The sequence below is a fragment of the Phoxinus phoxinus genome (assembly GCF_949152265.1).
Source record: "Phoxinus phoxinus genome assembly, chromosome: 3".
Classification (NCBI taxonomy): domain Eukaryota; kingdom Metazoa; phylum Chordata; class Actinopteri; order Cypriniformes; family Leuciscidae; genus Phoxinus; species Phoxinus phoxinus.
The window spans coordinates 761,325-785,755 of record NC_136878.1 but is presented as its reverse complement, the minus strand read 5'-3'; the positions used below and the strand labels follow the sequence as shown (position 1 = coordinate 785,755).

The 24,431-nt window shown below is 43.2% G+C and overlaps 1 protein-coding gene across 1 annotated transcript in view; it reads right to left on the bottom strand.

Moving 5' to 3' along the window:
- Nucleotides 1-176: 176 nt before the first annotated feature.
- dcc (DCC netrin 1 receptor) overlaps nt 177-24,431 on the bottom strand; it is a gene marked incomplete at its 5' end in the record, with an annotated part of 182,987 nt that continues 158,732 nt past the window's right edge. The window contains 2 exons of the mRNA XM_079605559.1: nt 177-2,711; nt 13,091-13,233. Of these exons, the coding sequence (XP_079461685.1) occupies nt 2,622-2,711; nt 13,091-13,233 (233 nt within the window). The remainder of the gene's footprint in view (nt 2,712-13,090; nt 13,234-24,431) is intronic.

Below are 24,431 nucleotides of genomic sequence, written 5' to 3'. Positions count from 1 at the left end.
AGAGTGAGTAGTGAGAGAGTGAGTAGTGAGAGAGTGAGTGGATCAGATTTTGAGCTTTAACCCTTTCTTGTCGTTTCTAAAAGATCAAGCTGTCCTGATTCTCCTCAATGGTCCTCGTGAACATCATGTGACCCGACTGAAGATCAAACACAAACTGTTTATTATCAAAGGCTTTATTTATCAAACAAAAAGAATGCACCATTCAAATAACATTTCTATATAAAAAGGAACATTGGACTGTTCTACAGTGCATTACAAAACCAGTAATGGAACACAACGTCCTCACGGGTAAAGGTCAGCACCTCCTCCACACGCGCACCAGATCTCCGCCTCCGGCTACTCTAGTTTGGTTAACGACGCTAAAATCTGACAATTTAAGGATGAAGTAAAAATACACACAAGAATGATTCCTCCTCTCATATTTTCACGCCAACATTTCCTTCCGATCCTATATTAACACAGATAATTAGTGAAGATGCTTTAATAAACCTTTCAGAGATCAGGTCATCAATCAATCCCATCAGCCCCGTATACTGCAGAAGTTCATTTATTTCAGTAACTCAACTTAAAAGCTGAAGCTAATATATTATATAGACTCATTACATGCAAAGTGAGATATTTCAAGCCTTTATTTGTTATAATTGTGATGATTATGGCTTACAGATTATGAAAACCCCAAATTCAAAATTAGAATATTGTGAAAAGGTTTTCATAAAGAAAATATCTCACTTTGCATGTAATGAGTCTATATAATATATTAGTTTCACCTTTTAAGTTGAGTTACTGAAATAAATGAACTTTTGCACCATTTTATAATAATTCCAGTTTCACCTGTTCTTGTTTTAAACTCAAACTCACTTCATTTTAATGCATTTTTCATGAATCAAGTCTTAATATCTTCAGTCATTGTTCTTCTCCAGTAAACGTGTCTCGATTAAAGAACGTTTAGAAACGAGACAGAAAATAAAGTGGCTTGATTTCTGAAGTCACATGATACTCTGCATTAGACTCATAGGTCATTAAAATCATAAGTACTGAGAACACATGAGATATAGTGCAGACGATATGAAGCGTTCTGGAGCGTGATCAGTGTGAACATGCGCTTGAGAAGAGAAGATTCTGGAGTTCTTCATGGTTTGGGATTTTCAGGTGAACTTGATCATTAAATTCTGCAATAATCCCGTTCTGTCTCGTCTTCCAGAACTAATGTCTAAACATTCTCACATCAAGACACATTTACTGGAGGAGAACACACACTCGAAAAAATGCTGGGTTCAGCCATTGGGTTACATTTTTAAATTGCATTTTTGATCCTACGTTTGGGTTTGTCCATATTTGATCCAAAATACAACCCAGTATTTTTTAGAGTGTAACATTCAATGTTTTCTGAAAAATGAGTGAGTTTGAGTTAAAAACAAGAACAAATAAAACTGGTTTCCCTTTGAATTATGATGATTTTCCTGAACTCATCTGCTCTTGTTTTAAGCACAAACTCACTTTATTTTTATGCATTTTTAATTTGAAGCAAGTCATTCAGCTTCTTCTCCGGTAAATGTGTCCGGATGTGAGAATGTTTAGATGTTAGTTCTGGAAAACGAGAGGAAACGCTGAGGAGGAACAGGATTTCTGTAATAAACAGGTTATGAGGGAATTATAGAGTTGAATATAAAATGTTGCTGGATTTCAGACGGAACATTATGGAAAAATCCAAACACATTTGGCAGGAATGTCGTCGATCACATTTATGACACACACACAAAACGTTCTAGACAACCAAATGTGTGTTATGATGCTGACGCAAAAATATCTCCCAATCCTCATCGGAAAACACAGTGAAATCCGTCCCGGAATCCCTCGAGGAATTCGTTATTCTCCCAACGGGTAAATAAAAGCTCTAGAATTAAATCACATAGTGTTCATAAATGACCGTGAAAGGAACACTCTAAATCATATATTAAATATATGGGTAGAAACCCAGTCCAGTCCATCCGTCGCTCTGTACAGTAAAAAACAGGGAAATATCAAATATGGGCAATCGTCGTCTTCGGTCTCGCAGTCTCAGGTCAGCGCACGGTGAATAAATAAGGTGACCAACATGTGAACAAAAATATAGATATAGGCACATAAAAAAAGTCTCTTCTGCACTTCCACACACATAAAACATGAAATGCAAAGAGAAACGAGAGAACTGATGCAGAATAAACACACAGTGTGAAATGATGAACAGAGAGATAATAAACCAAGACAAACACATCTGGAAAACTGCCGATGTCCGGCTGGGAACGAGGAGCAAGGGTTTTGGCAGCAATAGATTGGCGAGAAGTGGACGAAGGGTTCAGAAGTTCTGCGACATCGAGACGTCAGTCTGTGTTTGGAGAATAATCCCGTCAGAGAAGAGCTTCTCGAGACTCCTGGCGGTCCGGAGGGTGTGAGCATCAGCCGTGAAAGAGAACAAGTAGAAAATCTCAGAGTCGTTAGAAAAGAGACGCTTTCCCCGCGCTTCGGTTCCGGAGTCTTTTCCCTTTTCCAGTCCGTCTCAGGGGTTTCCGGAGCCGAGGAAGAGCGTGCGCAGTTCCTCGCTCCAGGTGTCCGTCCCCCTGCGGTGTGTGTGTGTGTGTGTGTTAAAAGGCTGAGCCCGTGATGGCGTTGAGCTGCTTCATCAGACCCTCCAGACTCGCCATCTGTTCACTCAGATCGTCCTGCTCGTACACCTGGAACACACACACACACACACACACGCACACACACACACACACACACACACACACACACACACACACACACACGCACACGCACACGCATACACACACACACACGCACACGCACACACACACGCACACGCATACACACACGCACACATACACACACACACAGAGACACACACACACACACACAGACACAGGTTAATTTAAATGTCTTTTTTATTATATATTTTTTATATATATTTATTTTTAATTATTTTTATTTATTTTTTTTAATTTTTTTTTGTTTACTTCATTTTTTATTGTTGTTTTTTTAAAACAGAGGAACACCTTACATAATAACAAAGGTTGCCATACATTACATATATATAACAAGTATAACATGTTTTAAGTTTACGCGGAGATGATAACGTTATTAATATTTTTTTCAGTGTTTGAAGCAGATCCTGTGTCAGAGTTTGCGTTCTCGAGCACCAAGATCTTTTATTAAAAGAGATTAATACTGTTATTCATCAAGGACGCATTACACTGATCAAAAGTGACAGTAAGTAAATGTATAATGTTACAAAAGATTATATTTCAAATAAATGTTGTTCTCTTGAACTTTTTATTCAACAAAGAATCTTGAAAAAAAAACTATGTATCACGGTTTACACAAAAATATGAACTGTGTTCAACACTGATAATAATCATAACTGTGTCTTGAGCATCAGATCATCATATTATTCTGATTTCTGAAGGATCATGTGACACTGAAGACTGGAGTAATGATACTGGACATTCACAGGAATAAATTACACTTTACTATATATTTACATAGAGAACATCAGATTTACATTGCAATAATATTTCATAATTTGTAATATGAATGTGATTTCGAAGCACATTTGGAAGTGTCTGAGAGCTCCTGAGACTCTAAACAAAGGAAGTTTCCACATGTTCGAGAGCGAGAAGGTCTGGAAAGGTCAGTGTGATATTGAAAACTTGAAGCGCTTTATGAGCACATGCACAAGTGCTGACCTTCAGATCCATCGCCCACAATTAGTGTGGTTATTGCATCAATATCCAGCGCAGTTATTGATGCTGTGTATCGGTTATCTATGACCGGAGTGCTTTGAGCTCCATCTACAACATCTATGACATCGTCTCCGTTTAAAGCGCTCATGAGAGCATCAGTCACGCGGCCGCTAGCTAGCGGATCCCATCACGAGTCCGGCAAAGGTCACGACCTCAGAGAGGGTCACATCGGGAATGATTGACAGCTCAAATCTCACAGAGAGCGGGGTTGAGCTCGGGGAAAGAACCTCCGGATAGAGAAAAATGCCCCGAAATACAAGATATCGGTGCAAAAAATGCCACCGACTGACTTTTCTAGTTTTGTTTTCATATTTATAGTTGAGCAATGTCACTCGAGCAAGAACTCCAGAATATCAGCGAACGGGATATTCACTTTATACAACAGTTCAACAAACACGACTTTAATATTAAATGACTTGGGTTTTAGACTCTTTTATATGTGCTACTGTAACTGATATGTAATATCACGCGGACCTTTATATCCAGCATTAGAGTAAATCACGACTCTTCACACTGGGGATGAAGAACTGATCGAGGGAAATTCACATCTTCACACTTTACTCATATATTATTATTATAAATGCATTAGGTTTTGTAGTCATGATGTGCTTGAAGTCGATTGTTTTATTTGTGATAATAACGCAATGAAACATGACAAATTGTGCCGCATAATTTTCATCCAGACTGTCATACTAAGATTATGAACACAGAGAAATATTAATAACTGATTAGGTTTGCTTTTTCCTCAAAGCTTTTTGTTTTTCTATGCATTTTTGCATTAAAGTAAAACGTCTCGGGTTACGTATGTAACCTTAGGTAACTCCCGCTGCGTTTTACACTGTGGGAACACCCCTGTGTGACTCCGTCGTGAAGCACGTGTATAATCAGTCCAATGGAAGAGCGAGACAGCTTCTGATGAGCCTGAAGCAAGTCGATCAGGGTTCAGGATGAAGCCTGAAGCAACGCAGCGTTTCGTTCCCTCTCAGGGAACTAAGGTTTCATACGTAACCCGAGACGTTCCCTATCAAGGGAACTCCCGCTGGGTTTTACGCATTGGGAACCCCATACCCACTATGCCATAATGACAAGTGCCCGTTCTGTGTGAGTCCTGCGCACACTAAGAAGCGAGCAACCTCGCCCCCGGAGTGGAGAGGTCTAAGTCATAAAATTTGACAAATGTATGCGGTGAGGACCAGCCTGCCGCATCACAAACGTCATGAAGGGAAACTCCAGAAATCAAAGCCGTAGAGGCAGCCACACTCGTCGTAGAATGAGCACGGACGGCCAAAGGTGAAGGCTGTCCGACCGCTTCATAAGCAAGCGAGATAGCCTCGACTACCCACTTGCTCATAACCTGTTTCCATGCAGGGCAACCTTTCTTAGTTGAGCCGAAGCAGACAAATAACTGCCACAAGGGCATCTCTGTGAACGTAGACATCCAAAGCCCTAAAGGGACACAACAGATTGAGTCTTTCCTGATCTGGGGTATTAAAAGTTGGAGGACAGAAGGCCTGCAGCACAATTGGGCCCGCAACATTAGACCTTAGGAATGTACCCCGGCCTAGGGTACAGGAATGCTTTAACCATACCAGATGCAAATTCCAGGCATGAAGGAGAAACCGACAGGGCTTGCAATTCCCCAATCTCTTGATAAATGAAATAGCAAGTAGAAATAAAGTTTTTAGTGTAAGGAAAAACACTAAAAGTAACGTTTAGTGTTACGCGCCCAACACTGGGCCCTGGGCGAGGAACCAAGGCTTCTTCCACATGACCGAGGCACGTAGGCATCGCCGTATGACCTTGATCTTGCGGAACGGATTTCCCCTCGGAGAAAACGCCTTGGCCCGGAGCCACCACTGCAGGGGTCTCATGTACAGAAGGCCACAAGTAATTATGTTGGACGCAGCTGCCATGAGACCCAACAGTCTCTGAAACTGTTTCACAGTGTGTGACTGGCCTAGCTTTACCCTTTTTACGGCTGTGAGAACCGCAGAAATACTTGCTGGAGACAATCGTGCTTGCATCATTGTCGAATCCCACACCACCCCTAGATAAGTGGTCCTCGGAGCTGGGAGGAGCACACTCTTCTTGGCGTTTAGGCGTAACCCCAACATCTTTATGTGAGACAGAACAATATCTCGATGCTGAACTGTCATCTGCTCGGATTGAGCTAGAATCAACCAATCGTTGATATAATTTAATACGCGAATGCCCTGGAGTCTGGGTGATAAACCTAGGCCGAATAGAAGAACCCGATACTGGTACGCTTCGCCCCCGAAAGCAAACCTCAGGAACCTCCTGTGATGAGGATGGATAGACACATGGAAGTAAAGGTTTTTCAAGTCTATTGTGACAAACCAGTCCTCGGACTGAATCTGTGATACTATCTCTGAGCGTAAGCATCTTGAACTTGAGTTTCTGAACTCTGGTGTTTAAGAAGTCTAGACGCAGATCTAGAATTGGACGCAACCCTCCATCCTTTTCGGAACGATGAAGTAGCGGCTAACTTCCTCATGATCATCAATATCCCTCAGCAGGTCGGGGCTTTCAATGATGACGCTGATTCAGGAGAGAGATAGCTTGCAAGAGTCTCTTCTGCCTGAGGCATTCTCCCTGGGCAGAGGCACTGGATCCAGCAGGGTGATAGGACGGGGCCCGTCTCAAACCCGCTGCTAGATCCATCTGCGAACCCCAAGATGTGTGCCGCCGCTGAACCTCGGCAACAGCAGGACCCGCACCTCGGGGAGCGCGCACCGAACCGTCCTCCTCAAAGAACTCCCGGCGGGAGCGGAGCGTCCTCACGGACAGCAGCAGCTCCCTCGAGAACTGACTGGGCATGCTCCACTCCCAAACAAGCGACACAAAGCTGATGTGTGTCCCCACCCGTGATGAAACGAGGGCAGGGAACAACACAACGCTTCAAATCTTGCATGCTCGCCATAATGATATATATATATATATTGTGAGTGTAACTTGACAGACAATAAATGGACAAGGACAGATACAGAGAGTGCTTGCTGAAGAAACAGAAGCTGACACGCACTGTGTTCAGGGGTGCTCTACAGCTTCCTGGTGTATGACGTCTCGCTCTTCCATTGGACTGATTACACACGTGCTTCACGACGGAGTCACACAGGGGTGTTCCCACAGCGTACACGCAGCGGAGTTCCCTTGATGATAGGGAACTTTAAGTTGTGTGTAGTTTTAGCGCTTCGTTCCTGAATGAACGAGCCGTTCTGAATGAATCAGTTTTAGGAATGATGTTGACTCGTTAAGACAGGGACTTAGTTTCATAGGCCTATTTAAAAATATTACATTTTTACCTCCATCATATTTCTATATTTCAAATACACATGATATTTTATTATTTTGGCTTACACTTTCTTCTTCAAAGTTATTCAGCAAAAACACAAAAATTAATTTTGCTGTCAGTCTCTAATCTTGTTGCAAGATTTTTCCATAACAAAACAAAACACATCATGAATCACAAACCAATGCGTCTCTGCTGAATATTAAATGAGCTATTAAAATATTGATAGTTTTAAAGTTATTATTATGTCTTTATGACTAATAAGGAGTCCCTGTTTTAATAACACTGTGTGTACAGTTGAACACTAATACAGTTTCATCGGTCACATCTCTGCTGTCATCGGCCGGTGAAGTGCCGATCCTGTCGGTGTGTTTGTTTGCTTCATCTCTGATGGGAAAAGGCCATTCCAATTAAACAGATATGTGTCCGCTGGATAAATCCTCCTGACCTTTCCGTGTCTGCGCTCTCTCTCTCTCTCTCTCTCTCTCTCTCTCTCTCTCTCTCTCTCTCATCAGTGATAAAGCTGGAGTCGTCTGAGGCGAATCAAACTCTTCAATAATTCACAATGAAGACGCAACGTTTGCCACAATTGCTCAGGAAATATTAATGATTCAGAGGCAGGGATTCGTTTTTGAATCACAGATCCTTCAATCATTCTTTCAGAGACGGAAAGTGAGTCAAATTGTTGCTTGAGGTTTAAATTAAATTATTCTCGTCAGTGAGAAACAGTTATTAAAGCTTTCAGCTTACGGCCGTGATTTAAAACTCTGGAAAGCAGTGGATTCGACTGGACACTGCAAAAAATGCTTTTCTCACTCAGTGTTTCTGTCTTGTGTCCGGGCCAAATATCTAAAAATTCTAAAATCAAGATGCATTTACTAGATGAGTAAGATACCATAAGATATGGGGCCCTATTGTAACGCTCTGAAACGCAAGTGTCAAAGTGCAAAGCGCAAGTAACTTTGTGGGCGGATCCCGGCGCTGTTGCTATTTTCCCGGCGGATAAACGACTCTTGCGCCCGACGCAAATCTAAAAGGGGTTGGCCTGAAGTAGCTTCATTACTCATAGCTGTGGTTTGGGCGTAACGTGAAATAAACCAATCAGAGCGTCCTCTCACATTCCCTTTAAGAGCCGGCGCGCTTGTTCCACGGCGGATTGCTATTATAACGGCGGGTTTGCCGGCGCACGCCAGGAGCGGTTCACAGCCGAGGAAACCGACGTTCTCGTCAGGACCGTAAAACACAGAGAAGTGACATTGGGGATGATGGGAGAAACCCACACATTAGCTTCGGTTAAACAGGCGTATAATTTGGGTAAATGTGTAGCCTAATCTAGATTTTTAATTTTTTTTATCTAGATAGATCTTTTTCACATCTTCACGGACACAATGATTTCCCTCGTGTGTTAATATTTTTCCTTGTAATAATGTATGATTTGCAAAAATGAAAACTGCTGCATCTGTTTATATTAGAGAATCAAAGTGGATGCGCGTTAACATTATGGCCAAGCACGCGCCCTTAAAATACCACATCACTAACGCGCAACGCGCCGCTGTCTTTAGACTGTTTTTTTCCTGGTCAATGGCGCAATTGCTTTCTAAAACCCGCGAGCGCAAGTTCATTTCCTAATTTACCGACGTGTGTCTGTGGAGGGAAAAGTCCGCTGTGCGCGGGTGCAAAATAGGAATGACACATGCGTCGGTGTTCAAAGTCAATTGCGCTGGGTGCAAGATAGGGCCCATTATGTCTTGTTTTCTGGCTCCGCCCTCCTACGTACTTCCGCTCAATTTTCATTTTCCTTCAGAACTACGTCTGGGATTGTGGTGTATTCTTGGGTTTTCTCCGGTCAATTTTTTACCGGACCAATCAGCGAACAGAGGGAGTGGCTGAGAATGATGACGTTGAGGTCGTGCGCTAGTTTGAGTCGTCATACGTCACGACCAGTGGTTAAATTGGGCCGGGCTCTCCGGGGCTCAGCCCTGGCACATAAGCCTGCCAGTGGCGCAAAAAGTGGGTATATGCCAAAGTGATGCTAAAAAAAAAAAAAAAATGGAGGGGGGGGGGGGGGGGGAAATGGTATTTTCTATATGTAGCTGCTGTATTGCGTTTCTAAATCATTTCTGCATTTCCTTAATATTATATAAAATTTTAGAGGACTAACAGAGTAGGCGCCCTCATAAGATTTCATCATAGAATTTTGACATGGAAGGGAAGGGGACCCCCCTCTAATAACATCGGGCGCGGGCGCTGGCGCAGGCACAATTAGTGAGATGTCGTCGAAAAGGGTGGATAAAGCAAAAAAGCGGTCGGGGGCTAAAATAGAAAAACAAAGAGGGAAAAGGAGATGGCATGTAAATTGATGCGACAGCAGATAAATAAGTGGATGGTGAAAGGCAACAGGTAGAATTTAAAGTGAGACGTCCAGGCATATTTTTTTTCTTTTTTTCTTAACGGCCCATAAAACTTGTACATCGGCGGCCCGTTCGTTTTGATTTTGTTTTGCTTAATCGGCGGCGCTGGGTTAGTGCTAGTGTAATGCATTCAGAGCCGGACAGTAACGGAGTACATTTACTTGAGTACAGTACTTAAGTACAATTTTGAGGGATCAGTACTTTACTCGTCAAAGATATTAGAAAAAGCAGTATCCTCACAACTGTGTTCCTTTCTTGAAAGAAATGATATCTGCGAGGATTTTCAGTCCGGATTTAGACCGTACCATAGTACCGAGACAGCTCTCGTTAGAGTCACAAATGATTTGCTCTTATCATCCGATCGTGGTTGTATCTCTCTATTAGTATTACTTGATCTTAGTGCTGCATTTGACACCATTGACCACAACATCCTTTTAAATAGACTCGAACATTATGTTGGCATTAGTGGAATTGCACTAGCATGGTTTAAATCATACTTATCTGACCGTTATCAGTTTGTAGCAGTAAATGAAGAGATGTCTTATCAATCACAAGTTCAGTATGGCGTACCACAAGGCTCAGTACTAGGACCGCTGCTGTTCACTCTGTACATGCTACCATTAGGAGATATCATTAGGAAACATGGAATTAGCTTTCACTGTTATGCCGACGATACTCAGCTGTATATTTCTTCAAAACCTAACGAAACCTACCAATTCACAAAATTAACGGAATGCATAGCTGATATAAAAAATTGGATGACTAGTAATTTCCTACTACTAAATTCAGAAAAAACAGAGATTCTAATTATTGGACAAAAAACTTCCACACGTAATAATCTAGAGTACTGTCTAACACTTGATGATGCTCTGTTAAGTCTTCGTCGTCGGTTAGGAACCTGTGTGTGTGTGTGTGTGTGTGTGTGTGTGCTCTTTGATACCAATCTTTCATTTGAAAGTCATGTGTCTAGTATCTGTAAAACCGCATTTTTCCATCTTAAAAATATATCTAAATTAGGTCATATGCTCTCAATGAATAATGCGGACCAATTAGTTGATGCGTTCATGAGCTCAAGGCTAGATTATTGTAATGCTCTACTGGGTGGTTGCCCTGCACGCTTAATAAACAAACTACAGCTAGTTCAAAACGCAGCAGCTCGAGTTCTTACCAGAACCAGGAAGTATGACCATATTAGCCCCGTTCTGTCAACATTATAAAATATTGCTGATCACTTACAAAGCACTAAATGGTTTATCTCCGCAGTACTTGAGCGAGCTCTTAACGCATTATAGTCCTTCACGTCTACTGCCATCTCACAACTCCGGCCAGTTAATAATACCTAGAATATCAGAATCGACTGCTGGCGGTAGATCCTTTTCCTATTTAGCACCAAAACTCTGGAACAGTCTTCCTACCATTGTCCGGGAAGCAGACACACTCTGTCAGTTCAAATCTAGACTAAAGACACATCTCTTCGGCCTAGCATACACATAACACATTATAGACTTATATAACTCAATGTTAGGCTGCATAGTTTAGATCATCCGGAACCGGGAACACTTCCCATAAATCCTGATGTACTTGGTACATCATAATAAGGATGGCGTCTACGCTAATATTAGTCTCTCTGTCTATCCCGAGGTTTACTGCTGTCCACCGAAACCAGGCCGTATCCAGATCTGATGAAGGACCAGCGCCAGGACACGACGACGACGCCGCTGACCTGAAGTGTCAACCAGTCTCTCCTCCTCTCCACTCCGACTTCAACCAACCGGAACTGGACAAATACTCGGATTCATTCTGAACTTCATACACTGTTCACTCATTGGCCAGAGGAGAACTGGCCCCCGACTGAGCCTGGGTTCTCCCAAGGTTTATTCTCCATTCTGTCCCTGATGGAGTTTTGGTTCCTTGCCGCTGTTGCCTTCCTTCTGGCTTGCTTAGTTGGGGACATTTAATATTCAACAATATTATAGATCTGCCTTAAAGGTGGACGATGATGAAATTGTTTTTTGTATTATTTTCATGTTATCACTGTGAAGCTGCTTTGATACAATCTGTATTGTAAAAAGCGCTATATAAATATAAAGGTGACTTGACTTGACTCGAGTATCATTTTTGGGGAGTACTCATGACTTTACTCAAGTACATTTGAGAGGCAAATATTGTACTCTTTACTCCACTACATTTCTATCCATAACCGTGAGTACTGAGTATCAGTTACTTCTAAAAAAAAAATAATCTCGGAAACCCTCAATTTGTTGTTTCCCTCTCAAACGTGACTGGATTGTGCAGGCGCCACTGATTGGGACAGCCTATCAGCAATCAGCTTTCAGAGGTTCAGAGGTGTGTCAGAACATTGCTATATTGCCTTCTTTGCTGGTTTAGGTTTATTGATTTAAATTGATAAAAAAACTGAGAAACTCACATGTACACACAATTGTTAGTTCAAATGTGGGTGCAAAAAATCCATTAAAACTCTAGCAGAGGTTTGTCAGAGCGTTGCTATTGTGCTATTGCCTTGTGGGAAAGTGCGAAGTGTTAAATAAAGCAACATGGTAAAAAGATGAAAATTACTTGATTTTACTTTCAATTCCTTTTACATTCTCCAAGGTATTACATTTTTCATAACTCCATGTAGGACATTTCTGTACATAAATGTAAGCACTGTGGCAGTAGTAATGCAATAAATGTACTCTTGTACTCCTGATACTCAAGTACTTTTAAAAACAAGTACTTCAGTACTTTTACTTAAGTAGACATCTGACTGTAGTACTTGTACTTGAGTAAAATTTAGCAAGGGGTATCTGTACTTTTACTCAAGTAATGAAGCTGTGTAGTCTGTCCGCCTCTGAATGCATTGGTCAAAAACAGTCAGCGTTAGCTTTTTTTCTGACACCGCATGAAACGTGTAGATCAGCGGCCCATTGGTTGTTTTCTTGATTGACACTGGGCTGGCCCAATCACATCTTTATTGTGAAGTATAGAAAAATACTCTTTCTAGTAGTATAGAAATGAGTACAAAACTAATTATGAAAGTTTCCTTTATTTTTCAGTGCATTGTTTTACAATATATGGCTTTTACTATCATGGGATTAATATGAACTAAAAGAGGTTTGAATTTTTCTTTGTTTAATTTGCACACTGAATATGGGTTGGAGCTTTTAATTTTTAAAATTAAACCAACGTTAGCGATTGGTTATGGCAGATCCAATAGTTTTAAACTTCTACAGAGAACCGCCTTCTGAACTCTCTGTACAGATGAACTGTCCGAGAGTCTGGTAGAACAGGCTAAAATGATCTGCCCATTCTTAAGAAAAATTATGTTAATTCAAACAGAAACAAGATTATTTTTCTTCTCCCATTGGCAGATAATTTTATTTGTTTTATTTGATTTATTTCCCCAGAAAACAAGACATATTATCTTATGTAATTTCACTCATCTAGTAAACGCATCTTGATGTAAGAATGTTTAGATATTTGGACTGGAAACAAGACAGAAACACTGAGTAAGAGAAGCATTGTTTGCAGTGTAGTGGCCGCGAGTTACAGCGTTGTACGGATAACATGATGGATTATGGGTAACTCACGCTCGCCGGGTCGTCGGCTGGTTTCGGGCCGTCTTCGGTGGAATCGGGAGCGGTCGGCACGGAAACGGGCAGTAGCGGTGAGCGGGCCTTCCCAGCCTGCCCTAGTGATGCCGTCTTCACCTGCGGTTTGGGTAAACTCCCTCCTGCGAGCGCGCACACACACACACACACACACACACACACACACACACACACACACACACACAGTTATCATTACTCACGCATCTGTGCAGTACTAGTGGACATCATCTCTATATACACTTACACTACGAAATAACTTTATATAGAGCTGCATATATGTCCAACCAGGGTTATTATCATTAATTAAAATTAAAACTAATAAAAACGTTTCTGTTAATTCAAATAAAGCTGAAATAACGTATACCCACTAGGAAATGCCAAGTATTTCCGTATACCCACTAAAAAAAGCGTGAGGATACGTAACAACTTCGTTTTGTGACAGAACTTTCACACTTTCATTCATAAATTCACCGCGTCTGTGTTTGCAATGGACACAGATCAAATCGCGTGAATATTAAAAACTCAACGAGACTGCAGTTGTTCAACGCGTCTCTGGGAATGAGCGCTCAATGTGTGCTCTACTACACACACACACACACTGAAGCAAGCGCGTGCTTGTGTCAGCGCTTCACTGTAGCTATGAGGACATGATGTAGGCTACACATGAACTTCATCACAGAGCTGCTATGAGAGTCACTTCATGAGAATTTCACCATTTCATTTGATAAAACTATCGTCATTCATTCGTATCACACACACACAGAAACTGTAATGTCTTTACGACAACCTGTCAAAATAAAAGTTCGGTATAAACTCAAAGAAATTATGAAAGAAATTGCACAGTAAAATGTACTGTAAAATAATAATAATGATGAAATCTATTAAAACTTATTTTAAAAAGGAATATCATACAAGTTTTCATACATTTTAATTTAAACAGTAAACTTTCCAAAACAATAACACCATTTTCTTTCAAAAGCACCATTTCTAAAAGTAAATTTGTATCAGGGACCATATTCATATAACATCTAAGGCTAAATGTAGCTCTTAACTGTTACGTTAAATGGTGATTAACACTAAACAGTAGAAAATCAGTCCAGTCTCCTCAGCTGTAAATGTCATTGGCTTGTGTTGCTTATAATAAATGTACATGTTGATAACACTTAGTCTCATAATGCTCTCAATTATATGTCGTTGCATACTGTATGCATTAGTGAGTGTGGTGGTGCTTATGGGGTGATGAGACGGGTTAGGGCGAGGGAGGGGGGGGGGGGGGTCACAGTATACTCACTACAAAAAACTAGACTACACCACTGATAAACAGTAATTCTTCTGTCTGATGGCTGCCGCTGTAAGCATTCAGCAGAAGTGTGCTGGGGTTAATACTGTACTTTCAAGGGTCAAAATGAGCATTTTTTGCTCATAAGTAGCATCTGTGTACGGCGTATACCTGCGTATCACGTAGACTACACCACTGCTGTTTATTAATGTGGAGTTATTAATGCTTAGTTGGGGTTTAAACTAATATCCAGTAATATTGTTGATGTCATGCACTGACAGTATCAGATGAGAAAACCCCTGAACTGATCTGAGAACACTGTTGTCTTCGGTAGATCAATCTGAATGTGTCTCATATTTGATTCAGGAATATTTGAAGTTTGCATCATTGATTCTGTTATTTTCATATTTATCACTGTGAAGTTGCTTTAAAACTGTAGAAATAAAGATGACTTTACTAGAATATATATACAGTATATGTATTCTATTTGATAGTGCCTTTCCAAAACTCAAGTTTGCTTTATTAAGCTGGATAAGAAAATAAAAATAAGAAAAAAATAAAAAACGAAAAATAAATAAATAAAAAATAATACTAAATAAAAAATAAACAGTTAATGCACTTCCTGTATGGGAATCTAACACATGACTAGTCTGCAATACCCGCGGCGTGATGAACTGTGTCTGCTAACTGGAAACGGTCGACACCAGAAACCTCACTCACACACACACACACACACACACACGTTACAAATGACCGAGCTTCTAAAACACCCCGAACCCCTCACACACACACACACACACACACACACACACACACACACTCCGGTGCAGAGACGCAGAGGCCAGAGGAGCTTGTTAGCATTCTCACGGCAATAACGGCTCAATCTCTCTCGGATATGGATTTGCAGTCGCGACTGTAAAGCAATTTATGGTGTGTGTTCGTGTTTCTGCTTCCGGCACTCGCCGACTCCAGACGCTTCTGTTAATCACGTTCAGTTCAGATGCAAATATCCACTATTCCACACTTTCTCTCTCAGGGTCTCGTTTCCAGGCCAAATATCCAAATATTCTTAATATTCTCAAATCAAGAAGCATTTACTAGATGAGTAATAAGAGTAAAAAATTCCATAAGATAGGCTATGTGTTGTTTTCTGGGGAAATAAATCAAAATTAAGTGAGTTTTTCCTTAAAAACAAGCAAAATGATCGGTCATAAAAATAATCTTGTTTCTGTTTGAAATTAACATTATTTTTCTGACCCCATTGGCAGATCATTTTGCTTGTTTCAACAACTCACTTCTCATTTATTTCCCCAGAAAACGAGACATAATTCCTTATGGCATTTATGCATCTTGATGATGTTTGGAGTGGACACGAGACAGAAACACCGAGAGGAACTGCTGTGGTCAGGGATATCACGTCTCGTCCGGCAGAGATGTTTAACGCTCATTAACCGGCAGATCAGAAGACAGAGAGCCGAAGCACGTCCATACACACTTAAACACACACACTCTCATCGAGACACGGAGACGAGCCTTCAGAAGAGCTTCAGTTCATAACCTGAGGATTGCAGTCCCTCGATCAGCGGGAATGAGGTCAGGACGAGTGTTCGACGGAGAAACACACACATCAGAAACACGTCTGGGTCACGTGTTAGCCCAAACACACACACACACACAGACACACACCAGACCTTATTGTGCATGCAGAGAATGATGCGGTATTAAACTGTAGTTATACACACTGCCAGCGTTTGTGGATTCTCCATCATGATTTAAATAAACAAAACATTGACTAAGCGCCTTAAACATTCAGATGCACACACACACACACACACACACACACACACACACACACACACACACACACACACACACACACACACACACACACACACACACACACACACACACACACACACACACACACACAGCAATGATTATTTCAATTGTCTTGAAAATAATGATGTATTATTCAAATAGTACAGTATTCATACATCATGCACGGCTGCATTCGCTGTTCTGCTCATTTAAATAAACACAACATTGCACTTTAATAATGAGAAATATAACTGGGAATAAGCATTATTTGTTTTGGCCGTAAAATAACCTCCATTTTCTTCAAGCACAATATCATATTTTCTGTGTTTGTGACCTGGACGTGTTTAGATGAGGTTTGTGCTCTCTCGTTCCCATAAGGCAATGCTCTCTCTGTCTTAATATCTGGACAGATCGTGTCTGTCAGTCGAGGACGTGTGTGTGTGTGTGTGTGTCAGGTTTGTCTGCCACGATTCCTCACATCACCGGCACGCTTTAGAAACTCCATCAACCCTGAGCGCCGCTTAACTCGTCCCGTCTCTCTCCACGGGTTTATTACACTCTCTCTCCTTCACTGATGCTTAGAGACGCCAGATCACTATTGCAATGCATCCTTTTCAAAAACTGTAAGATAAGTCTCTGATGTCCCCAGTGTGTGTGTGTGAAGTTTTAGCTCATAATACCCCACAGATATTTTTATATATCATGTTAAAATTGTCACTTTTTGAGGGTGAGCAAAAACACACCGTTTCTGTGTCTGTCCCTTTAAATGCAAATGAGCTGCTGCTCCCGGCAAACAGGGGGCGGAGCTTCAAGACAAGCACTGGACATTTCAAGAAGTGACAACATGTAGAAGCAACAGGAACAGGAACAGAGGCCGTTGCCGTGCAGCCCGCGGTCGTCTCGGAACTGCCCACCATCAGTCCGGCCACAGCCAAGAGGGCGGTGTTCCTCTTTTACGCAGTAGCGGTACTGCATGCGTGGAGGAGGCACAGGATGTCGGCCGGTCCAGAAACCGTTCAGATCACGTCTGCCGATCCAGAGACTGTTCAGGTCACCTCTGCCGAGCCGGTGTCTCCGGACAAGATGGCCGTCGCCGAGCCATTGCCTGTTCCTGTTCCCGAGCCGGTGCCTGTTCCTGTTCCGTGGCCGCCTGATGGGTCGTCTGCTTCGCCCTGGCCGCCTGATGGGTCGTCTGCTTCGCTCTGGCCGCCTGATGGGTCGTCTGCTTCGCTCTGGCCGCCTGATGGGTCGTCTGCTTCGCTCTGGCCGCCTGATGGGTCGTCTGCTTCGCTCTGGCCGCCTGATGGGTCGTCTGCTTCGCTCTGGCCGCCTGATGGGTCGTCTGCTTCGCCCTGGCCGCCTGATGGGTCGTCTGCTTCGCTCTGGCCGCCTGATGGGTCGTCTGCTTCGCCCTGGCCGCCTGATGGGTCGTCTGCTTCGCTCTGGCCGCCTGATGGGTCGTCTGCTTCGCCCTGGCCGCCTGATGGGTCGTCTGCTTCGCTCTGGCCGCCTGATGGGTCGTCTGCTTCGCTCTGGCCGCCTGATGGGTCGTCTGCTTCGCTCTGGCCGCCTGATGGGTCGTCTGCTTCGCTCTGGCCGCCTGATGGGTCGTCTGCTTCGCCCTGGCCGCCTGATGGGTCGTCTGCTTCGCTCTGGCCGCCTGATGGGTTGCCTGCTTCGCTCTGGCCGCCTGATGGGTCGTCTGCTTCGCCCTGGCCGCCTGATGGGTCGTCTGCTTCGCTCTGGCCGCCTGATGGGTCGTCTGCTTCGCTCTGGCCGCCTGATGGGTCGTCTGCTTCGCTCTGGCCGCCTGATGGGTCGTCTGCTTCGCCCTGGCCGCCTGATGGGTCGTCTGCTTCGCCCTGGCCGCCTGATGGGTCGTCTGCTTCGCTCTGGCCGCCTGATGGGTTGCCTGCTTCGCTCTGGCCGCCTGATGGGTCGTCTGCTTCGCTCTGGCCGCCTGATGGGTCGTCTGCTTCGCCCTGGCCGCCTGATGGGTCGTCTGCTTCGCTCTGGCCGCCTGATGGGTCGTCTGCTTCGCTCTGGCCGCCTGATGGGTCGTCTGCTTCGCTCTGGCCGCCTGATGGGTCGTCTGCTTCGCCCTGGCCGCCTGATGGGTCGTCTGCTTCGCTCTGGCCGCCTGATGGGTCGTGTGCTTCGCTCTGGCCGCCTGATGGGTCGTCTGCTTCGCCCTGGCCGCCTGATGGGTCGTCTGCTTCGCTCTGGCCGCCTGATGGGTCGTCTGCTTCGCCCTGGCCGCCTGATGGGTCGTCTGCTTCGCTCTGGCCGCCTGATGGGTCGTCTGCTTCGCCCTGGCCGCCTGATGGGTCGTCTGCTTCGCTCTGGTCGCCTGATGGGTCGTCTGCTTCGCCCTGGCCGCCTGATGGGTCGTCTGCTTCGCTCTGGCCGCCTGATGGGTCGTCTGCTTCGCTCTGGCCGCCTGATGGGTCGTCTGCTTCGCTCTGGCCGCCTGATGGGTCGTCTGCTTCGCTCTGGTCGCCTGATGGGTCGTCTGCTTCGCCCTGGCCGCCTGATGGGTCGTCTGCTTCGCTCTGGTCGCCTGATGGGTCGTCTGCTTCGCTCTGGCCGCCTGATGGGTCGTCTGCTTCGCTCTGGCCGCCTGATGGGTCGTCTGCTTCGCTCTGGGCGCCTGATGGGTCGTCTGCTTCGCTCTGGCCGCCTGATGGGTCGTCTGCTTCGCCCTGGCCGCCGGCTAAGCCGTCACTCACTGTTCCTGTTCCCCTTCAGGGACCTGGCCCCCCATCCCTTCCCCTGATCCTCCACCATTCCACCTCCCGCCTGGACTTTTGTTTTGTCTTGGAGCGTCTGGTAGCCGCTCCGTAGAGGGGGGGTTATGTCACAGTGTCTGGTTTGTGTATTCCTGGTGTCCACTAGAGGTCCTCTTCCCCACGGTGTCATCCACATTATGAACTGCATTCCCCACAATCCTTGTCTGTACCAATCACTGTTCTTTGCACTCAGCTGTTCCCCGTCATCATTGTTCCCAGCTGTTCCCTGTTTCATGGTTAGGTCTGTGTGTATATATCCCTGGTTGTTTCGGTGTTTGTCACGGAGTCCTTGTCTATTATCACGCCACTTCTGTTCCCTGTTTTATGTTTGGATTGCTTCTTTGGTTTTGACCCCTGCCTGGACTAGTTTGTGAGTACGGACTTACCCAATAAACACTGCTATTGGATCTAACCCGTTTCCCGTGTGTGTATCGTGACAATTACTCACTAACTACAGTTTAAAATCAAGACACATTTACTGGAGAAGCTAAATGACTGAAGTTGTGTAAACAGTTTTACGTTTGTATTTAAAACAGGAACGAATATGCCAATGGCGTCAGAAAAATAAACTTAATTCAACGGGAAACAATGGACTCATTGTAGCCTGGGAAAACCCAGACCACTTCCGGCAAATTTAGATTTGCTCTGCAAGTGGGTCTGGCAAAGAGCCCATTGAAACCCATTTCCAATCCGTCGAAATCGCGGCACCAATCAGAAACGTTGGGGCGGGCTTTACACGATGACGACAGAGCAGAGACGGTCACGCAGATTTTGTACATTACAAAGATGGATGCCGCCGTGGAACATCACAACATCACTCGTTCGAATCAGCTATCGCGTCTGTTTCAAGCGATTTAAAATTGTAATTTTCGTTAACACAAACAGAGAATTGCTGAGAGTCTCGAGATGTTTCTCCGTCGCTCCGCATACGTCATGTCATTCATCGCTCTGATTGGTTTTAGATCTATCCGACATCCGTTGGTGACGCCCCTGTGGAAATGAAGTGTCTATGGACAGTTACAACTGAGAGTGGTCTGGGTTTTCCCAGGCTAGACTCATTGTTCTCCTCCAGTAAATGTGTCTTGATGTAGGAATGTTTAGACATCAGTTCTGGAGAGCGAGACAGAAACTCTGAGGAGGAGCGTGATGTTTGCAGGATGAAGAGAGAGAAACGTCTGTAGATGAAGTGCAGTTGATCAATAATGATGTCCAGTGAGAGTCTGCACTCTTGAGCCGAACGCATCTGTGTTTCTGTGGAGAAGCGCTCGACTGAAGCGAAGTCTGATCGATTGATCCGTCTCTCTCTCGAGGGGAAGATGGAGATGGCTTTAAATATTTCTTTAAAAGACGGATGAGCTCTTCTGAAACAACAGGAACAAAAGCCGGAGTGTGATGAGCCGGCGGGCAGTGCATCTCCACCCGCCAGCGCCTCGATCGCCCGCGTCTCCTGAGACCCGTCTCTCTCTCTCTCTCTCCGGCTTCTGCTGAGAGTCGACGCACGTCAGCACATGATCTACTCTCGCGGCTCCGTGTCAACAATTAATTAACATCCGTAACTCAACGCATTAGTAATACAACACAACCCGATAACACACGGACTGGAGCTTTTACTTGATCAGTCATAATTCACAACCTGGGGGACAAAGATACATTTCAAGGTTCAAACAAATGATTCATTTTCCAAAGAAACGTTTTTATAATGTGTTTCAGGAACAGCAGTGGAGGAGAGAGAGAACGACAGAACAGCAGTGGAGGAGAGAGAGAGAGAACGACAGAACAGCAGTGGAGGAGAGAGAGAGAGAACGACAGTCTGATCAAGACTTACAAACAACAAGAATAAAGTAGAAAGACAGACAGACAGACAGACAGACAGATAGATGATAGACAGACAGACAGACAGACAGACAGACAGACAGACAGACAGACAGACAGATAGATAGATAGATAGATAGACAGACAGACAGACAGACAGACAGACAGACAGACAGACAGACAGACAGACAGACAGACAGACAGACAGACAGACAGACAGACAGATAGATGATAGACAGACAGACAGACAGACAGACAGACAGACAGATAGATGATAGACAGACAGACAGACAGACAGACAGACAGATAGATGATAGACAGACAGACAGACAGACAGACAGATAGATGACAGACAGACAGACAGACAGACAGATAGACAGATAGATAGACAGACAGACAGACAGACAGACAGACAGACAGACAGACAGACAGACAGACAGACAGACAGACAGATAGACAGACAGACAGATAGATAGATGATAGACAGACAGACAGACAGACAGACAGACAGACAGACAGACAGACAGATAGACAGACAGACAGACAGACAGACAGATAGATAGACAGACAGACAGATGATAGACAGACAGACAGACAGACAGACAGACAGACAGACAGAAGATAGACAGACAGACAGACAGACAGACAGACAGACAGACAGATAGATGATAGACAGACAGATAGATGATAGACAGACAGACAGACAGACAGACAGACAGACAGATCTCTAATCAGACTCAGATTGAGTTTTTCTGATGGATTTCAGGGAGAATGTTTTAATCAGATTCCTGTGATGTAAGATTTGCTCTCACTGCTGGATCCTGTAAACGGTCCTAGTGGAGAATCCGAGTGTCCATTCAGACTCTGTTCTCGAGCATAATGGAAAAGCGTCCGGAGCGAAGGGTGGTCGAGACCCACATCCACAGAACGGTTTGAGCAAAACCAATTATATCGTAACTCCGGGGGAAAGATGTCAGAATCAGCCCAGACCCGAACACCCAGAAGAGCCGGAGATCTCCTGAGGAGCGAGGAGCCCTGGAGCATCTGCGTTTCTGAGAGTCCACATCCGTGTGAAGATGCAATCGATGAACATTACACACACACACACCGCACACACACACACTCTCACACACACACACACACACACACACCTCACGCACACACGCACACTCTCACACACACACACACACACACCGCACACACACACACACACACACACACACACACACACACACACACACACACACACACACACCGCTTTTTTTTTTCTGATTTCACACGAGAGACTCGTCTCTATCATCTCTCCTCTGGCTACAGACACAAACACACACGAGATCCCGGTTTACTCCTCCTGAATAAACCCCAACATTCCTCAGAATAAACTGATATTTTCTTCTTCTTTTCAAAATGGAATATTCTTGTGTTTTTTTGTGGAATATTGCAGTTTATTCTAAACGATTGCAGATCATTATTTTAGATACTGTAGGTAGACAGATGGTATGGTAAGCCAAGGTATGCCAGACTCTGATGACGTCATCATATTATAATCACTCAACATGACAGATCCCGGTAAAACACGGTGTGTGTATGGATCGTCCAAAGGTGATAATGAACACTTTTGAAGAACAAAAACCTTCTTTTTAAAGGGGTCATCCGATGCAAAATTCACTTTTATATGGTGTTTGCATATAAATGTGTCTTTGCAGTGTGTGGACACTTTCTTCATAATGAAAAAATCCATTCACTCCTTTATTTTTTATCCTCAAAAGCCTAAACACGTTCAATAATCAAGCCGTTTGGATTTTCTGAGCAATATGACATCATAGGACATCAATATGACAGCCCCGGACTGTCCCGTATTAGCATATTTCCCCCTCACCCATGTGTATACTGTCCACCAAAGGCAACACTTTACGTGTCTTGTGTGACACGCCCCACAGAAGAGAGAGAGGGGGGGGGGGGGGCAGTTGCTCATTATCATTTAAAGAGACATGCACCGAAACGGGTCTGATTACGTAATGCACGTTACTTGAAATGCGTTACTTTACTTGTTACATGAAAAAGTAATCTGATTATGTAATGTACTGTATGTTACTTGCAGTGCGTTACTGTACTTTACACGTTACATCAAAAAGTAATCTGATTATGTAATGCACGTTACTTGTAGTGCGTTACTTTACTCGTTACATCAAAAAGTAATCTGATTACGTAATGTACGTTACTTGTAGTGCGTTACTGTATTTTACACGTTACATCAAAAAGTAATCTGATTATGTAATGCACGTTACTTGTAGAGCGTTACTGTACTCGTTACATCAAAAAGTAATCTGATTATGTAATGCACGTTACTTGTAGTGCGTTACTGTACTTTACACGTTACATCAAAAAGTAATCTGATTATGTAATGCACGTTACTTGTAGTGCGTTACTGTACTTTACACGTTACATCAAAAAGTAATCTGATTATGTAATGCACGTTACTTGTAGTGCGTTACTGTACTTTACACGTTACATCAAAAAGTAATCTAATTATGTAATGCACGTTACTTGTAGTGCGTTACTGTACTTTACACGTTACATCAAAAAGTAATCTGATTATGTAATGCACGTTACTTGTAGTGCGTTACTTTACTCGTTACATCAAAAAGTAATCTGATTACGTAATGTACGTTACTTGTAGTGCGTTACTGTATTTTACACGTTACATCAAAAAGTAATCTGATTATGTAATGCACGTTACTTGTAGTGCATTACTTTACTCGTTACATCAAAAAGTAATCTGATTACGTAATGTATGTTACTTGTAGTGCGTTACTGTATTTTACACGTTACATCAAAAAGTAATCTGATTATGTAATGCACGTTACTTGTAGTGCGTTACTGTATTTTACACGTTACATCAAAAAGTAATCTGATTATGTAATGCACGTTACTTGTAGTGAGTTACTTTACTCGTTACATCAAAAAGTAATCTGATTATGTAATGCACGTTACTTGTAGTGCGTTACTTTACTCGTTACATCAAAAAGTAATTTGATTATGTAATGCACAATACTTGTAGTGCGTTACTTTACTCGTTACATCAAAAAGTAATCTGATTACGTAATGTATGTTACTTGTAGTGCGTTACTGTATTTTACACGTTACATCAAAAAGTAATCTGATTACGTAATGTACGTTACTTGTAGTGCGTTACTGTATTTTACACGTTACATCAAAAAGTAATCTGATTATGTAATACACGTTACTTGTAGTGCGTTACTTTACTCGTTACATCAAAAAGTAATCTGATTACGTAATGTACGTTACTTGTAGTGCGTTACTGTATTTTACACGTTACATCAAAAAGTAATCTGATTATGTAATGCACGTTACTTGTAGTGCGTTACTTTACTCGTTACATCAAAAAGTAATCTGATTATGTAATGCACGTTACTTGTAGTGCGTTACTTTACTCGTTACATCAAAAAGTAATCTGATTACGTAATGTACGTTACTTGTAGTGCGTTACTGTATTTTACACAATACATCAAAAAGTAATCTGATTATGTAATGCACGTTACTTGTAGTGCGTTACTTTACTCGTTACATCAAAAAGTAATCTGATTATGTAATGCACGTT